We start from the raw sequence: 19,990 nt of genomic DNA, 5'->3' as shown, positions 1-19,990 counted from the left end.
TATTATTACTATTATTATTATTATTATTATTATTATTATTATTATTATTATTATTATTATTATTATTGTATAATAATAATAATAATAATAATAATAATAATAATAATAATAATAATAATAATAATAATAACTGACAATACATTATTAACAAAAGCAGATTATTAATTAAAGATTATTATTTGCCTTAACAATGTACATCACTCACAACCTTCTACCTACAGTTAGGTTATACATAACTAATCAACATTGAAATAAAAATATTGTAGATACTAATAGCAATTTATATTATCCTCTATTAGATCTTTATGATGACAGAATTGTATCAGATGATTATGTATTAAAAACGCAAGTATGTGATATTTATTTGAATTAATATTTGTGTATCATGTCTGACTTAAACACACACACACACACACACACACACATATATATATATATATATATATATATATATATATATATATATATATATATATATATATATATATATATATATATATATATATATATATATATACATATATATGTGTGTGTGTGTGTGTGTGTGTGTGTGTGTGTGTGTGTGTGTGTGCGCGTTTGTATTTTTAAGTTAGACATGATACACAGATATTCACTGAAATAAAATATCACATACTTGCGTTTTTAATACATAATCATCTGATACAATTTTATCATATATATATATATATATATATATATATATATATATATATATATATATATATATATATATATATATATATATATATATATATATATATATATATATATATATATATATATATATATATATATATATATATATATATATATATATATATATATATATATATACACACACACACACACACACACACACACACACACACACACACACACACACACACACACACACACACACACACACACACACACACACACACACACACACACACACACACACATAATCCGGAAAAAGACTGGCATCTCTCCTCCAGTAATCTTTGGACTAATAAACATTACAAGTATACTCTTGCCTCTTGAAATGTGTCTGGGCAATCACTGACCCTCTTGAAAATCAGTATCTCAATGAAATATACATAAGATTTTTCTTTTCTTTAAAGAAAAAAATCAGGAGGGAACACGCCATGTCGGGACACAGTCCTCGCCTCCTGCCACACTCCAGGCGGTACTTGTCGGCGGCGTGCTTGTGTTGTGTGTCTCTTATCAGCTTCTTATTGACTGATCCACTTAGCTTTCATTGTGTATGAATTGTCGAGCAACCTTCAGAATTTACCTTGGCAGATTGCAACTTTTTTTGCAGCCTTGATCTTAATATAATACATAAGATAATTATTTTCCAGTATTCTTCACCATTCTTGCCAGTGATTACAAAACCAACCAGTTACGAAAATATTGCCATCGATGAACTGACGAAGGACACTGTTCCTGTATGTGTGTGTGTGTGTGTGTGTGTGTGTGTGTGCCGCCGCTCATTAAACATTGAAGTAATCCGCAAAAAAGTGTTATAAATGGCCACTTGCCTATGAGGGCTGTTTTAAGAAGTGTATAAATTTACACCGCTGTTAAAAGCAGCTAAAGAAAATTAAATCATTATTAGACAGAGTTCAAGGAAGACGTTGGGAATGAAAAGAAAGGGAAACTTGAGAAAACCCTCTCTCTCTCTCTCTCTCTCTCTCTCTCTCTCTCTCTCCGTGTCGAGAAGGTGAAGCAAGAAAGACGGGACATCAGTCTATATATAGCAGCCTCTTGCTTGCATTGGCGTGGTCTTGCTGTGGCAGAATTCGCCACTCATAGTTACTGCGCCGCCTTAACCATGATTTCGTGAGCTTTCCGGTCGTGAAATAGTCAGTGGGTGCTTGAGTGTGGGGTGAGGTGGACTATTTCGTAATGTTACCTTCAGCAGGAGTCAGGAGTCTGCCTTATTGCCTTCTGAAGATGTGAAGTTACTATTCGTTCATGTTCCTACTGGTGGGGAATGACTATTGTCTGGCCTTCTCTGATACTCTATCAGTGTATCAGTGTACAGTACTTATTTGTTATATTTCGCAAGTGTGTGTTCCTTGATATATATATATATATATATATATATATATATATATATATATATATATATATATATATATATATATATATATATATATATATATATATATATATATATTACATGTATTTAGTTTTGCTGTTGTTATTCTATTTTATTGCATTTGCCATCATACCAAACAGTGCTATATAATAAACAAAGTATGCAGAACATTTTCTTTTAGTTATGGAGATCGTCCAAGGGCAAAACAGTGATAAGAAACGTCTGCTCAAGTACCGTTTCCAAAAAATAAAAATAAAAAGAAAATAAGAGTAGGAGGACCACATAGATATGAGTATATAGATATTTTTAAGGCTCCTTAGGACATTCTCGTCCATCTTGCAAACATTTTGCAACCAGTCTCGTTGGTAACGAGAGCATCTTTATGTTGCCATATCAGTGTGATCCTTCATTCGTTTCAGACTGACTTGACTGGACTAAAGACGTGTTTAATTGTGGTAATTTGACAGATCGCGTCCGGTCACAACCGATCATGTATTCTGAGTTTGTCCTTTGTCCGGCCAGCAGTATGTGCACGCATCGCAGCCCAAGATGTGTTTGACATGACACTTCAGCTGAGTCGTAGGAAAGTCATTGGGAACGTGAGAAAGCGTAAAATCATCCCAGGGTCGACGGTGACAATACATGCAGAAAATTTTAGCGGGCTCACAGTTTTGTTTATAAAAACACGGCTGGTGTCGAACTTTACAGCTCATCCAGTAAGAAAGTGAACACTTGTCAATTTTACAGAGACCAGTAGTGGCGGAACATACTGTGAACAGTTGTGACCTATCAGAACTGCCACAGGAAAAGACTATTTCAGACGCATAACCCATTGGACATAAGAACATAAGAACAAAAGAAATAAGAGAAGCTGCAAGAAGCCATCAGGCCTACACGTGGCAGTCCTTGTATGAAATATACCTACCTATTTCCACCTATCATCCCCATCCATAAATCCGTCTAATCTTCTCTTAAAGCTCCCTAATGTCTTAGCACTAACAACTTGATTACTGAGTCCGTTCCATTCATCTACCACTCTATCTGAGAACCAATTTCTTCCTCTCTCTTTCTTAAATCAAAATTTTTCAAGTTTGAACCCGTTATTTCTTGTTCTGTCCTGGTTACTGATACTAAGAATTTTACTTACATCCGCCTTGTTATAACCCTTATACCACTTAAAGACTTCTATCAGGTCCCCTCTTAACCTACGTCTCTTTAAAGAATGTGAATTTAACAGCTTCAGTCTCGCCTCGTAAGGAATACTCCTCATCCCCTGTATCCTTTTAGTCATTCTCCTTTGTACTGATTCTAATAGACCTATATCCTTCCTGTAATGTGGGGACCAGACCTGCACAGTGAAGTCTAGATAAGGTCTGACCTGTGCCAAATATAACTATAATATTACTTCGGGCCCTCTACTTTTAACACTTCTAAAAATGAACCCTAATACCCTATTTGCCCTGCTTCTGGCCTCTATGTATTGCTTTCCTAGACGGAGTTCAGAGCTAACTATAACTCCTAAATCTTTTTCGTACCCAGAACCTACCAGGTGTATCTACTGTGTGGGTTTCCTCTACCTACGCTAAGTACTTTGCATTTGTTCATATTAAACTGCATTTGCCATCTGTCCGTCCATTCGTTCATTCTATCTAAATCTGCCTGCAAGGCGATGGCATCCGATTCTGACCTAATTAATCTACCTATCTTCGTGTCATCCGCAAATTTACTAACATCACCACTAATTTCACTATCCAAGTCATTGATTTATATTAAAAACAACAATGGCCCTGATACTGATCCCTGTGGCACCCCACGAATTACATGACCCCACTCGGATTTAGAGTCGTTTATTACAACTCTCTGTCGCCTTTCGCTTAGCCATGACCTTATCCAGCCTAACACCTTCATATCTATCCCGTGTCTCTCTGATGGGGTACCTTGTCAAATGCTTTAATGGGAGGATTTTAAGGCAGTGTGCGTAGAAGGGACACATAGTTATAACAATTGACTTGCTCCTAGCAACAAGAATACAATACAATGACTACTCGATAATCTATCTCTCGGTTATCTAATCAACAGATCCTCCATGAAAGGGCGTCGTAGCAGAATTGCTGCAAAGCAAGTGACAAAAGGCGAAAGTGACGAAGAGGCTGGGGTAATATTGCGTATCTATCTTGGAAGCAGGTGACAGAGAAATATGTTTCCCTATGACCCATGCGGTACATTTACGTACTAAACAGATAAGCTGTGGGCGTGCTAAGTTTGATAATTTATAACCTGTCTGCACCATGGCCAGTGGAACTTGGTCACCTTACAAGACCAACTGGAACAAGTACGAGGGTGCAGTGACCAATGTGGTGCGCAGGGAGGTGTGTCGAGTGTTCCTGTGGCTTTATCAAGGAGGCCCCAAGTATGTGGGAGATTACCTGGACGAAATTCCGCAGGGGAGGCGGGGTCTGAACAAGGATCAAAAAAACGCGCTGAGTCGTAGAGAGCTGCCAACAACAATGGACATCACACTCCTGTACCACCTCCTTCAGCGTACTTGCAGCCTTCCCAGTGCAGATGACCCCGCCTGGACTGATCCGACAGGTTCTGATCCTCACAGTCTGGAGCACACGCTCTACCTCATCAAGGAGGAGCGGAACAAGCTGAGTCACGAGGGACACACACAGGAGGCTCAGCAAATGTCTGATCATCAGCTGGACCAGAAGCTAAATTACCTGCGTTTGCTGTGTACCAAATTGCTGGTAGAAGCGGCGAGGCGATGCGGCAGGTTGCACAAAGAGATCGTGGAGCTCAACGACAAGATGGAAGCCCGCTTGCAGGAAATTCGAGGCGTCACTTCTGACAAATTCGTCATGATGGCGAAAGAAGAGATGTTGAAAACAGCACAGACTAAGATGGTGGACGAGTGGTACCAGCAGCCACTGTTACAAAGTTGTGGAAAGCCTGTGACTCTGGACGACGTGCTGCAGTGGCGGACGCCAGATGGTGCAGCTCCTGCCTTTATCCTGGTCACTGGCGAGGCAGGCATTGGCAAGTCTTCTCTCTGCAGGTGATCACACGACCAGCATGTCACGGTCTTTTGAACTGTAGAAATATTTCAATGGTACAATCATCCATTCAATTGTTTTTCCATGTTTTCTTCACCATGTCATTTTTATGACATTCTGTTAGTCAGAATTACTTTTCTAGCCTATCTATAGTTTGTCTATGTTCTGTCTATCTCACACTTCTCACACATATTTGGAGGAGGCAGTAGACACCTCCCGAAACGATAATTACTCCCACTGAGGTCTCAAGCACTGGATCAGGGGGTGTTGTGAACTTATCACTAAACCCAGCTGTGACCTAACTGAACGTTTCCCTTTGAGTCTCACAACACAAAGGGGCAGTCACAGCCTACCCTCTATAGACAACTCTCTTACTTCACACAAAACTGCATGCACCTAATTACACACACACACACACACACACACACACTTCGCTCAAAATTCAAAATCAATATGGCGACTCCTACAGTAGCCTCGGAGTCCCCATCAAGGGAGGGGACCACAAGTGTCTCCGGGTCGCACTGATCTTCTGGTATCGACCCGAGGTGTCTTGGCACCACCCTCGACTTTTTCTTCATTAACTTCCGCAACATTCGCAGTCTTATATCTAACTTTCAAGCTGTAGAACACCACCTCTCCGCTACTAAACCTCATCTTCTTCCTGAAATACAGGTGTCTGAGGCAACTGACAGAAGCCCATTTTCTGTTCCCTTCTACTTTCTCTATCCTCATTTTCAATCCAAAGCTGAATGTTGCGTCTATGTGCGCAACGACTTAATCTGCTCTCGTGCCCACGCTCTTGAATCTTCCGAGTTTTCCACCATCTGACTATGGCTACAGACTAAATTAATCTGTGTTGTATACCTCTCATCTAACTCTTTCGACTATAAAAATTTCTTTGACTACTTAACTTCCAAAGTGGAGCACATTCTGACTCTCTTCCATTTTGTGGAGATCTCCACTCTTGGACATTTCAATGTTCACCACCAACTTTGGCTTTCTTCTCCCTTAACTGACCATCCTGGTGAACTACCCTTAAACTTTGCTTCCCTCCAAGACTTAGAGCAATTGGTGCAATACCCTACTTGCATTCCTGACCGCCTTGGAGATACGCCCAACATTCTAGACTTTTTCTTAACCTCTAATCCACCTGCTTATGCTATTACCCTATCTTCTCCGCTAGGCTCCTCCAATCACAATATCATATCTGCATCTTGTCTTATCGCTCCAGTCTCCTCAGGTTCACCCAAAGCGGAGGTGCCTATGGCGTTTTGCCTCTACAAATTGGGGGGACCTGAGGAGGTATGCTGATTTTCCTTGGAATGACTACTGCTTCCGTGTCAGAGACCCGTCTCTGTGTGCTGAGCGCATAACAGAGGCAATATTATCTGGCATAAAGGCATACATTCCTCACTCTTTCTCTCGACCATCCAAAACTAAATTTTCCAAATCTCGGTTTAACACTGTTCTCGTGCCATTCATGATAGAGAGATGGCCACAAAGGGTACTTGAGCCTTTCATCACCAGAATCTCATGTGCTTTATATTTCTGCCCGGAATCATGCCAAGTCTGTTCTCCAACTAGCCAAAAACCCCTTCATTAATAGAAAGTGTCAAAATCTTTCAAGATCTAACTCCCTTTATGACTTCTGGCACCTAGCCAAAAACATCTCCAATAACTTCGCTTCTTCACCTTTCCCTCCTTTATTTCAATCTGGTGGCACCACTGCCATCTCATCTATTTCTAAAGGTTAACTCTTCGCTCAACTCTTTGCTAAAAACTCTACCTTGGATGATTCAGAGCTTGTTCCTCCCTCTCCTCCACCCTTCGACTACTTCATGTTACCCATCAAAATCCTTCGCAGTGATGTTTTCCAAGCCCTCACTGGCCTAAACCCTCCGAAAGCTTATGGACCTGATGGGATCTTTCCTATTATTCTCCGAACACACTTCAGCTGCTAACTCTGTACAGAGGCCTTATCCGCCCATATATGGAGTATGTAGGGGGGAGGGGGCAGTTCCACTCATACTGCTATTTTAGATAGGGCGGAATCAAAAAACTTTTCGTGTTATCAACTCCTCTCCTCTAACTGACTGTCTTCAGCCTCTTTATCAATGCCGCAGTGTTGTATCTCTTGCTGTCTTCTATCGCTATTTTCATGTTAACTGCTCTTCTGATCTTGCCAACTGCATGCCTCCCCTCTTCCCGCAGCCTCGCTTCACAAGACTTTCTTCTTTCTCTCACCACTATTCTGTCCACCTCTCTAATAAAAGAATTAACCAGTATTCTCTATCATTCATTCTTTTCTCTGGTAAACTCTGGAACTTCCTGCCTGCTTCTGTATTTTTTCCTTCTTATGACTTGTACTCTTTCAAGAGGGAGGTTTTAAGACACTTTTCCTTCAATTTTAGATGATTCTCTTGACATCTCTTTTGGGACTGGCACCTCAGTGGGATTTTTTTTTCTCTTTTTTGTTTCTCTTGGCCAGTGACCCTCTTATGTAAAAAAAAAAAAAAGAAAAAAAAAATCAGCATAAGTAAAACATCCGCACATCATCCAAAATGACATCGCATTATCACAACTTTACAGCTATCGAGCATCTGGCTCCTGGCTGTATTGGGAAACTTTTCCCTGCAAAGTGGAATGGTTTATCACAGTGTTGGTCAAATTACTGCTGCTAATGACAGTGATATGTGCAAAGGGATAAATGTATTTATGTGGTCTCTTTGTATTAATACTTCTTTTACTTATTTTCTCTGAGTTTTGGCAAGTCTGTGTAAGCTCTACAGTCACTGCTGAGTCTGAGAGTCAACCAAAATAGGAAACGAGCTAAGATAACTGTTATAAAAACAAATATCATCAGAGCATAGATAATTGACAGTTTATATTTCTATAGAAAAATTACACTATATATATATATATATATATATATATATATATATATATATATATATATATATATATATATATATATATATATATATATATATATATATATATATATATATATATATATATATATATATATATATATATATATATATATATATATATATATATATATATATATATATATATATATATATATATATATATATATATATATATATATATATATATATATATATGTGTGTGTGTGTGTGTGTGTGTGTGTGTGTGTGTGTGTGTGTGTGTGTGTGTGTGTGTGTGTGTGTGTGTGTGTGTGTGTGTGTGTGTGTGTGTGTGTGTGTGTGTGTGTGTGTGTGTGTGTGTGTGTGTGTGTGTGTGTGTAATAATGATAATAATAATAGTAATAATAATAATAATAATAATAATAATAATAATAATAATAATAATAATAATAATAATAAACAGTTTATTATTAAGGCAGTTTACAAACTGAAAATGTACAGAGGGGGTGGGGAAATACTTAACATTAATCCTAAAGCTAAGTCTAATCTAGAAGCGAAATACTATTTATTGATGTCTCGCACCATGGTGGGAATCGCGCTGAGTCTGTACCGGTCCGTGCCTTTAGGGGCGTTATTTGGTTGTGGTGTCTTGTGGCACGGACCGGGCGAGGCGCGTCAGGCGCCAGCATGTGTCTGAGGTGTGGATGATGTAGAAGTCCCCTTCCAAACTTCTCCAGAGCCTCTCGGTGCCTGGCGGATAGTCTGGACAGACTCAGGGTGGTTAAGGCTTCATCATAGGTGGTGTAGGCAGGGCCAAGAATGACCCTGCACGCCTTTTTCTGCACACTTTCCAGCTGGAGCTCTTGAGTGTGTGTGTGAGGGAGGAGGACCACGCTGGGGAGGCATACATGAGTTTATGGAGGATGAAGGTGAGGTACACCCCCCCTTAACTCGTCTGTCGGCGTTCCCAGCGACCTGAGTCCGCCCAGCATGTACAGCCTATAGGTAGCAGATCTTACGGTGCTGGCGACATGCTGCTTCCAGGTCAGCTGGTCGTCCACCGTAACTCCGAGAAGCTTGACACATTGGACCACCTGGAGGGGGTAAGGGCCCACTGTGAGCTGGGGAGGGGGCACTGGTACAGAGGAGGTACAGAAATGCATCACCACAGTTTTGCTGTGGTTGATGGTCATCCTGCTCTCCTCCGTCCACGTCTGCAGTCGCTCCAAAATTACTTGCAGTGGCGAGTAGTCCGGGTTCCTGTTGGAGACTGGGACTCCCACGATGCAGTCGTCCACATACTTCCAGCGATGGGGGGTGTCAGTGAGGGCATCGTTCATCAGGAGGAAGCATAGTGGACCCATCTTGGTCCCCTGGGGGACCCCACGTGTCAGCTTTTGGAAATTAGAGACAGAGCCCTGATAGCGGACGGCCTGACGCCTCCCTGTGAGGAAGTCGGCTAGCCACGCTACCCGTTTAGGAGGGAGACCCAGACTCATTGCCTTGGTGATGACAACAGTGTGATCAACAAGATCAAAGGCTTTTTCGAAGTCCACAAAAGCAACAGCTAGAGAGAGAGGTGTTTCGCTTATCCAGGTGGCTGTGGATGAATTCAAGGAAGCTGGTCAGGTAATGGGACGTGGAGGTGGCTTTAATGTGCGTGTGTGTGTGTGTGAAGGTGTGAGGAACAGATCGGATGGAACCCTTGTCTTCTTTATCGCGACGTTTCGCCATTTACACATGGCATTTTCAAGCTACAAAGTCACATAAATCATAATAAAAAATAAAAAAAATCAAAGCATAAAACTTAAAGATTATCACCGTCAGAGACATCCATAACAAAAGTACAGTCAGAAGCATGAATATTAAAACAAAAAAAAAAGATTGAAAACATGAACATAGAAAGTAGAATATAAAAAAGTAGGATAGGTTGGTTATTATCTAGTGTGGTTGGAGGCAGGGAGAGGAGTGACTGTTGTGAGGGATAACAGACGGGAGAAAATTACAGAGTGAGAAAAAAAACAAGTGTGTTGAGAGAGTGAGTGAAACTGTGTTGAGTTACACTATTAATAGTTTGACTGAATTGTTCTGGTTATTAAAATTCGGTTTCATATGCTTGATATATATAGAGATTCAAGTAAGCTAGCTTCACTTGGGAAGTTTGCTTTCTTTAATATTTTGAAATTATCTTCTATGAAAGGATGGTTATGTTTAGTGGAATGTGAGCGAATATTGGAGAAAGAAGGGTGAAAGAGTTGGTGTTCGGTACGAGCCGAGACTCCTTTATGTTCAGTGATATATATATATATATATATATATATATATATATATATATATATATATATATATATATATATATATATATATATATATATATATATATATATATATATATATATATATATATATATATATACAGTGTACGTTTAATAAGTCAGTTTAATCTCTTACGTCCCTCTGACAGGCACGTGCAGGAGTGTTGGCTGAGGCCTCCTGGTGACGGCAGGGATCCTCTGCAGTGTTACCAGCTGGTTCTTCACGTCCGCTGCAGAGATGTCAATATTAGTGATGCGGTGAGGCTGCTGCAGGAGGAGCTGCTGCCGGACACGGCATGGTGGTGCAGCAGCGACACTCTTTCCAAGTTCCTCCAGACCATATCAACTCTGTGGATATTTGACGGCTTGGAGGAGGCAACGGAGGAAGCCGCACGACTCATAAATTCTCTGTTTGGCAAGCGTCAGCAAAACAACACTGTCTTGGTGACGGCCATGCCAGAGTACGGAGGAGATTTCTTGCGCCAACATTCCACACACATGCCACATCTCAGTGTGAGTCTGTGTGGTGCTGATCCTCTTGAGACAATACGAAGCATCACACAGTCCAAAGAGTGTGATGGAGACATTAAGCGACATGCCAAGAGTTTGATGAAGGATTTTGAGGAGCTGGACCCACATGTACAGCAGGAGCTCCGTAACCCACTGAAGCTGCGCCTCACTCTTCAAGGCTGGGAGGGCATGCGGACCTCGAACTACTCTCAGGAATTTGGTCTCGACCGACTCTACCAGAAAATTTCAGATACACAAATTAAATCCCTCTCAGAAAGTCTGAGCAAAGGCCCCATGACCGAGGCAGAAGCAACCAGGAAGGTTGAAAAATGGTTCTTATTCTTGTGTGAGTCTGCTTTCAAACTGGTGCTTTGCAGGAAAGTGTTTGAGGGTGTTATTGGCAAGGAAATGTTAAGAACACTGGAGGACAAGTGTGATGAGCTTGGTTTATCCTCCTCTCGATGCCTGTCGACATTTCTCTCCTGTCCTGTGTTCTCTTCAGGGAACACTGGCTACACCTTTTGCCATGACACCCAAGTGCATTTTCTGGCAGCCAGGTACGTGGACTCTGTCATGAAGGAAAGCAGCGACTTGCACTCACACACTCTTAAACTGTTCAACATTTCCACCCTGCAGGAGAACCATTCAAGACATCCTCAGCTAGGACGCTTCCTGCCTGTACTGCTCATCCTTGTATCCCTCATTAGTGGCTCAGCCTCTGAGGCTGTCCTCAAGATGGTGATCAAGCTTCTTCTTAACGCTATTCCTTTGGACTTCTCTAGTTCGATCTGGTTTGATGTAGCAATAAAGGCGTCATGTGAAAGAAAAATTATGAGAGAAATAGGTGGAGTAATTCTCAAAGAGTGGATTATTTTCGATAAGCATATCAAGGCAGCGAGACAATTACTGAAATACAGTCAGCCATCTAAAGTCACTTTACGACTGTTCTGTAACCCTGAGGAGATGAATGATTTTGAACCATTTATTTGCCATCTTGCAAGCCTTCCGGTGGATATGAAATTACTTGTGAGATATTACACTCAGGATCTCTCCGGGAAAGCCAATGCTGATAAATATCTTAAGATTATTTGTCGCGAGGATTCGCACTGTGTGTTGGTGGGGTTTGAGGGTCACCTGAGCGACGAGGGATACAGCCTCCTTGGGCATCCAAAAATTAGTGATTACTGTGAATTCTTGAATTTGAAAGTGAATTCCACCGAATCCCTTGAGACACTGTGTCAATGTGTTAGAGATTTTGAATTTCTTCAAAGAATAAAAGTGGTGATAGCAATGAAACAAATTCCTTTCACCTCTGCAAAGCTGCAGGGCACAACGATTCATCTTTGTTTGCCCTTGATGACAAATGAAACAGCTAAGGACACTGCCAAATTTACTGCTCGACTATGCCGATCTTATGAAACATTAACTGTGTACGATATGACTTACGATAGCATAAAAATCTTCTTGAAACATCTAAAAAAGAAAAACATTGTAGTGAACACCCTCTCTGGGTGCTTGGAGGATGGAAAGACTGGCTCACTGGTTGTAACGTTCGGGCCACTACCACTGAAGTACTCACTGAAAGACTTTCAACAAAAATGGCAAAGATTTAGAAGAATGGTACGTACAAAATGTATTCCATTAGAAGCTACTATTCATTCTGTCAAATGAAATAGTAGGTATGGGAGAAAAATAAACTGTACAAACCTTAGTGTAAGAAAAGATGTATTAAAAAGTGTTTGACCGAAAGAAAAATCTATATTTGGTTTTATGTTGTAACTTTTAAGCTTAATGAAAACTACACATGTTTTGCACCGTTATTATCGTTAGTATTAAGAAAGTATATTGTGTTGTTGATGTATTACAAGCGGCTGTAGTTTGCCATTTCCGAGATGCTTAAAAAATGTGTGTGTGTGTGTGTGTGCGTGTGTGTGTGTGAAGCAGTCTGCTTGTGTTGACTGCAGTGACGCCATTTTGATAGTGCATGGTGTAGTAACTGCACACACACACACACACACACACATACAGGGGTCACGTAGACATTGCTCTTACCAATTCTGTCTTTCCTCACTCCACTTGTACTATTAAGCTTTTCTCTTCACCACCATCGCCACTTCTACTGTCTCTAACACGGGTCTTTCCTTCTTTTCTTCACTTGCATACACACATTTGATGATTATCCGTGCCAAACAGAGCAGTAGGGACAAAGAAAGGGCAAGGAAAGTTACTTGGACAATCAAAGTAGGATAGGGATAGAGGCAACACACACACACATACACACACACACTGCTCTAGACAGGCACGATATCAGGTTCCATGGCAGTGACCTCTGCTACTGATGCGCTTCCCCAGCTCCGGTCTCCCCCCGTTGTTCCGTTTGGACGTGAAGATATGTTGTTATTTCTCCTACGATGGTGCATTTGGACAGATTTACAGTAACTGAACAGCACTGAACTGTTAAGAAGGAACATCATCCTTCCTGCGAATTCAGGTATATATTTCATGGATCAAAGCAATATTGGTTTTTGCTCTACCTGTGTCAGTGCCTCAGAAAATAGTTGACATCCTGCTGGAATACACGATATTAATTATGCGATTTTCCTTCGTGCGATATCAGTTTAATATGCATAAGTTAGTGTTGCAAAAGTGGAGACTCCACACACACACACACACACACACACACTTTCCCTCCTAGATTAGACTTACCTTTAGGATTAATGTTAAGTTTTTCCCCACCCCCTATGTACATTTTCAGTTTGTTAACTGCCTAAATAATAAACCGTTTATTATTATTATTACTTATCAGTGCTGTGATCAAACTATTACTGTGATACTTACTTTATTCCCTCACCTAAGTACTAATTACAAGAAAAACTTGTCCAAAGTCGCAACAGACTTAGTTTATGATGTACACCACTAGCATCAGGCATGTAAGACATCTGTTGTACACGTCTAGGAAAATGTAAAACTGAGAGCAAAAAGAAAAAAAAAAAAAAAAATGGCTTGGAGCAACAGGTTGGCAGACAAGGCGAAGGTCAGCAGGCCGGCCGATGCCTCCTCGTTATTGCATGGTGTGTGTGCCTCGCCTCTCCCTCTCTGCTGCATTATTGGGGGTTACTTCAGCACAAACAGTGGCTGGCAACCTCACTGATGGGCTCAAGTAAACTTCTTAACACCCAGGCGCGGTGGGTGAATGGCAGAGTGCAATATCAGGTGCACGGGTGTGTTTTTGCTGCGACGTGATATTATCATTCTGTGTGAGGCTTCATGTTTCTTCAGTTGCACGAGTTCGTTATATACCAGATATGAAACTTATGACAAATAAAAACATTGGAAGCAAGTCTGATGTGCATATAATGCACCCTATTCAAATTATTATAAGACGGAAGTTAAGTTGAAAGTGTTTGCATGGAAAGCTTTGAATTTTTATAATTATGACCCAGGATGTTATATGTTGATAAATCTAGCAGACCAATCCAAAACATGACACAAAATAAATAAAATAAATAAATAAAAATAATGATCGCACTATACTCACAAATACAACAAACAAGTAATAACATAAGCAAACACACGTAGCAAACACATGTAAGGCAACACAGGAAACACAAGGCTATGAAAATACCCACCACGGCTCACCACACGTATGCAAAATCGAAGGAAATAAAAAGCAGTGAGGCACGGCAGGGTAGCGGGCGACCCACGTGTCAGCTGAGGTGATGGATGGCCGCCGCGAATGTAAACAAATGTAAACAAGTAAGTGGTTCTCGGGTCACCAAGACTTCCATACAGCATTCAGTGCATCCAGATCCCGTCAGCAGGTGTGCAGGGGAGGGAGGAAGGCCCCGGGAGTCCCTCAGGTAGCTGGGAGCCTCGCCGCCGGCAGGAACAAAGGCCACAGTGGGGTGCAGCGTCCAGCCTCCCGCGGTGTGCAGACATGGCTCGCCTCCCCCTGCCATCCTCCCTCCCTTCTGCCGCCTGACGAGAGGTACATGCATGCCTGCTTACCCGCATGATAGGAGGGATTAATGATGTAAGGTCACCATCCTGCCTTCTCATGTACAGGAGAGGCAGTGGTTGGTTGAGGGCGCCGCCCTGTGCTGTGTTGTGCCCCGCCAGACTACTGACGAAGGCTGCACCACTAACGCCGGCCGTTCCCCTGGCTCTAGTTTTGTAGAATGTGATCCCAGCAGGTTAGGCAAGCTCTGGGGTTAATCTGAGGTAGGATAGAACAGTGGCTGACAGTGTTTTGGGGCTGTGTGACTCTCCATCCATCTTCCCTGGGGCAATTATTTATTTTTTTATTTGTAACCTTAATTGTTTTCTGAGTGTTTGAAATGAAGGTTATGAAGTAGCCCTGGGGTCTTCTTAAGCTGGCAAATGCATATGATAACACTGCACTGTATTTACTATAAAAATGGGGTTTAAATCTTTTATTAGTTTTCACACTGGGTTCAGTGTGGTTTTTGGGAGAGAAAAAAAGTTAGGTATTTTATTTCGGTAAATACTATTCTCCACTTACCAGATTCCTTTTGTATCACGTAGTTCAGGTGGTTTGAAAGTTGGACTGTCAAGAAATTTTGAAGTAACTGTAATATAAGATTTTCAATCTTTAAGGGACTAAACCCTCCTGTCTGGAGGTTAGTTATATGAGATTTGATTTGATTTTATAATAAATTGAACTGTTTGGCCGTTGGAATATTATTAGATAGCAATTAGGGAATTTAGTTTATTGATTGTAAGATATTACATGATGGAGCTAGGGAAGGTGGCTTGTGGCTGTCTCGACCATTGTGTACCAAGCCTGATATATTGGTAAAAAGAAGTGATTCTGCCAAGAAATGGCAAACATTTTCATCTAAAATATGGAAATCTATCATTTTAGTGTTGGAATGAAAAGAATGTGTTTTGCCAAAAATTTACTGCATCATTGGAAGAGGAATAAATTGAAAGCAATTGGTTGAAAGTACTACTGCAAACTGTATAGGTATTTATGTTGTAACTGAGAGCTGCTTTGCCATCTTCTCGTCTCCTACTGCCTACCATCTCACATCCCAGGTATAATTGATTAGGTAGCTACTTAATTCATGAAATTTAACTTGGACATTGGCTATTTGTCCTCTGATGGAACTTGACCTACTTTGGCTATTTGTTTAGCACATGTTCCGATTAGTTGAGTGTGATGTGTGTCCAGCTCTCCTAACTGGTGCTTCCTTTGTGTGATGTGTGTCCAGCTGTCTTAACTGGTGCTTCCTGAGTGTGATGTATGTCCAGCTCTCCTAACTGATACTTCCTGAGTGTGATGTGTGTCCAGCTCCCCTAACTGGTGCTTCCTCCCAGCTGATCCTTCAAAAGAATCATCAATCTAACTTAATCTACTTGTTTTTAATGGGCGGGGGCTCAATCCTGTGATGAGATTATAAACCTAACCTAAACTGACCTTGTGAAAGAGAGGTATGCCTTGAGAGCTGCAAAAATAACCATGGATGATATTATTGTGCTCACCCATTCAGAATATATGCATGAATGTGATTCACTCGTAAAATCACACTTAATCTGTGTTATCATTGTAATTAATCAAGGCAGTCTAAACTCCACTCAGGTCTGCCACCTTGTTGATAATCCTGGTACATCTGGTTAAGTCATGTACCTCAGATCCCCTGGCAGGTGGTTAAGTTTGCACCTACTCTGAGCATATTTGTGTTGTGTCTCATGGCTGACTCCAAGTTAGTTTCTTACTTTCAAAACATAATTGAGAGCTGATATTGGCATCCACTTGTGAAGTACCATCATCATCATCACTGTTGTCGTTGCTGTCATCATCATTGTCGTTGTTGTTGTTGTCATTGTTGTTGTCGTCGTCGTCGTCGTCGTCGTCGTCATCATCATCATCATCATCATCATCATCATCATCATCATCATCATCATCATCATCATCATCATCATCATCATCATCATCACCACCACCACCACCACCACCACCACCACCACCACCACCACCACCACCACCACCACCACCACCACCACCACCACCACCACCACCACCACCACCACTTGAGATTGTCTCTCATCATCATTTGGTTGCACCTAATGAAGCTTCTCTGGCATGTCCTCTTATCTTTCTTATCTATAAGAAGGAACTTATGATAAGGCTTGAGTCATGGAAAGATAGGACTATCTATGACTATCATAGTTAATTTTTTGTATAATGCAATGTGCCATCTCCTGAAGAAAAAACAGAATATAGTGCTGTGTAATTTTTAAACTCAAACTTTGATTTTTTTGAGTATTAGAATTTTCATGAATGGATCTTGTTTTTTATATTATTTGTCAGGTCTGTCAGTTTCTCATATTTTCACATAAGTGAGATTGAGTTTTGAAATAAACATGACACAAATCAGTGTTGAATGGTTTACATGTAGACTCCAGAACATGTATGTGGAAATAAATTCCAATTATCAAAGTGTAGGAGTGAAAAGTATTGCTTCAGGAGGTATCATGATTGGTGTGCTGATAATTATGTCCCTTGGTGTTGCCTTTCTTGCTTGAAAACCATTACTTTTTGTGTTCTTTTTTCTAGTCTGTTATTTTCATCAAATTTATTTTATGCTTCATTGCTGCACACTTGATGTATTATTGTATTACAATGGGTGTATATGTTGTATGTCCTCCAGGAACCTGATTCAGTCATAGTAGATGTGGGAGAATCTTCCATGTGTGGGCTTTCTCTCTAGCTTCATAGACATATGGATTGAACATTCTCTTCACACTGTGCATCCATCCTATTTGTGGCCTTCCCTGAAGCTTACATTTTTCATACCAGAGCCAGTTATCTTTACCAGTCACTCTTGTATCACTTTCTTCTTCTCCAACATCGTAGTCTTTGTCTTACTTATTCAATTAACTCTTATACAACATAAATTCTTCACATTTCCACATTTCTCACTTCATTCATATCACGATTGTTACTTTACACACATTCCTCAGATATCTCAGCTGTATCACATTCCGTCTACTCTCACAATAATAATGGCAGTAATTATGGAAGTGGTGTACTTGTGTTATTATTTTATTAGTATAGATTGGTAATTTGAAATGGTTTCTGTATAAGTCACACTTGGTTAATTACACAAGATTGCTGTTTTTTCTCTCTCTCTGAGGGGATCATTTTATCACTGTGTTACAACCTTTTTGCCTATTGTATTTTGAATGGGGGACCTGTCACTGTTTTGGAGGTGTTTATTTATTTTTTTGTCTTGGGATTTGTCACAAATTTTTTTTGGCTACAAAGCAGCTTAAGAGGAGACTTTATTTTATTTTATTTTTGTATTATTATTCTCAGAACCCTCTTTTTTCTTTAGTGTGATTGAGATCTGTGTGTTTCAGGAGGGTGTGGCACCATGGTGTGTGGTGGCTGGTGTGGCAGCTGGGATGGGGAGCAACACAACCTGCAGGAAAGGGAGGCCTCTCCTCGAGGTGCATCCTCCTGCAAGGCTGGCCAAAACACTCCTTTGCCCTCATGGGATCAAGATGTCCCTGCACCAGGTAAAAGATGGTTGCTGTGATGTGGCATATCTTGACCTCATTTTGTTTCCTAACCTTTCAAAACTAAGTCACCTAACCTAACATAACTAGGTAACAGTTTCATTTATAATATTCTTACATAAACATGTTAATGGCAGTTCTCATCCTAATTTCATGCTAGGGTAGCTTCTCCTTACTATAATTTAACTTTACCATAATGTGGTGTTCTTATGCTACTTTAACTTAACCTGACCTCTTTCTGTTTGAGTTTTCTGTTAAACTAAAGCTTATAACAGAACATTAAATTAATTTAATTTAATAAAATTTTATCCTCATCCAATTTAATCCCTTGGTAAGTTTGTCTTATTTAGAATTCATGAGAATGTATGTCCAAATGATGCATTCATTAATTTTGACATATAGGTCCTTTGGTTGCTCTTGGCACCTTCAAGACCCATTATGGGTGATAGAAAATCTTCTGCAGCCTTCTCATGGTGGGCTTGATTTTGGATATCTGTGCAGTGGGATGACAGTTGGTATGAAAACTGCTGGCTTTGGTTCTGGGATTGTCTCAAACCAAGCAGCTACTAAGTGTGGAGTAGTGTAAGATATTTAAGATGATGATGATGGTGATGATGATGATGATGATGATGATGATGATGATGATGATGAGTATCTAATGCTATGATGGCAATAATTCCAGAACTGCCATACCTGATGGCAGCCCTGCTGGTGGGTCTGTGTGCTGGATTGTGTTTTGTAAACTCCCTTTTTGGGGACTTTGTCTTTGATGACTCTGAGGCAATAGTCAACAACAATGACATTCGTGGAGAAACGCCGCTCAGCAACCTGTTCCATAATGACTTCTGGGGCACCCGCCTTACCCATCCCTCCAGCCACAAGTCCTACCGTCCCCTCACTGTTCTCTCCTTTAGGTGGGTGCTGACTGAGACTGCAGAAAAAAAAAAAGAATTACCAGTTTTTAGGAACTAATACTATCTGCAGGGGATGTCTGGAACTTAATTTTATAAAGTTAACTGTGTTTTGTCCAAGAGCCTGACTGCTTGTGTGTTTAGTAGTGTTTTTCATGTTGACATTTTTTTTTTTGTCTTCAAATTTCAAAATATTTTTGATGTACCAACTATACTTTGTGTGAAAAAACAGACATAAAGTAGTGACTTGTTAGCTTGTATTTGAATGTTAGTGAACACAGATATTGTATTTAAAGTATTACATATTGAGTCAGGAAAAGCACATGTCATGAAAATGTTGGCAAATTTCATGCAAGCAATTTTTGGAAATTCATAATCATTTGATCATGATTTCATGAAGCATGATGTCACTTGTATGTCCCCATAACTGTCACAACCATTTAACACCACGTGTTGATATCTTTATGTTTTATAGAATCAACTACTCCTGGGGTGCTCTGGATCCCTTTAGCTACCATGCTGTCAACATTGTGCTGCACTGCCTTGTCAGCATCATGAGTCTACGTGTCTTCTATGTGGTGTTTGGCAGCCGAGCGCCGAGGGCTGCTGTGTTAGCTGCCATTCTGTTTGCCACACACCCAATCCACACAGAGGCAGTGAGTGGAGGCTGCAGGCA

General features: G+C 40.5%; 1 protein-coding gene across 6 annotated transcripts in view; it reads left to right on the top strand.

The window, feature by feature from the left end:
• Window positions 1-907: 907 nt before the first annotated feature.
• LOC135094846 (protein O-mannosyl-transferase TMTC4-like) overlaps window positions 908-19,990 on the top strand; it is a 30,773-nt gene continuing 11,690 nt past the window's right edge. Inside the window, exons 1-4 of one of the 6 annotated variants that reach the window (XM_063995299.1) lie at window positions 4,938-5,144; window positions 18,245-18,403; window positions 19,086-19,317; window positions 19,790-19,970. In XM_063995299.1, coding sequence (XP_063851369.1) covers window positions 5,078-5,144; window positions 18,245-18,403; window positions 19,086-19,317; window positions 19,790-19,970 — 639 coding nt within the window. In that variant the 5' untranslated portion in view covers window positions 4,938-5,077. The other 5 variants (XM_063995307.1, XM_063995316.1, XM_063995292.1 and 2 more) reach the window with 5 other exon arrangements.

Source organism: Scylla paramamosain, chromosome 3, assembly GCF_035594125.1.
Source record: "Scylla paramamosain isolate STU-SP2022 chromosome 3, ASM3559412v1, whole genome shotgun sequence".
Taxonomy (NCBI): domain Eukaryota; kingdom Metazoa; phylum Arthropoda; class Malacostraca; order Decapoda; family Portunidae; genus Scylla; species Scylla paramamosain.
This window is presented reverse-complemented; position numbering and strand designations above follow the sequence as displayed.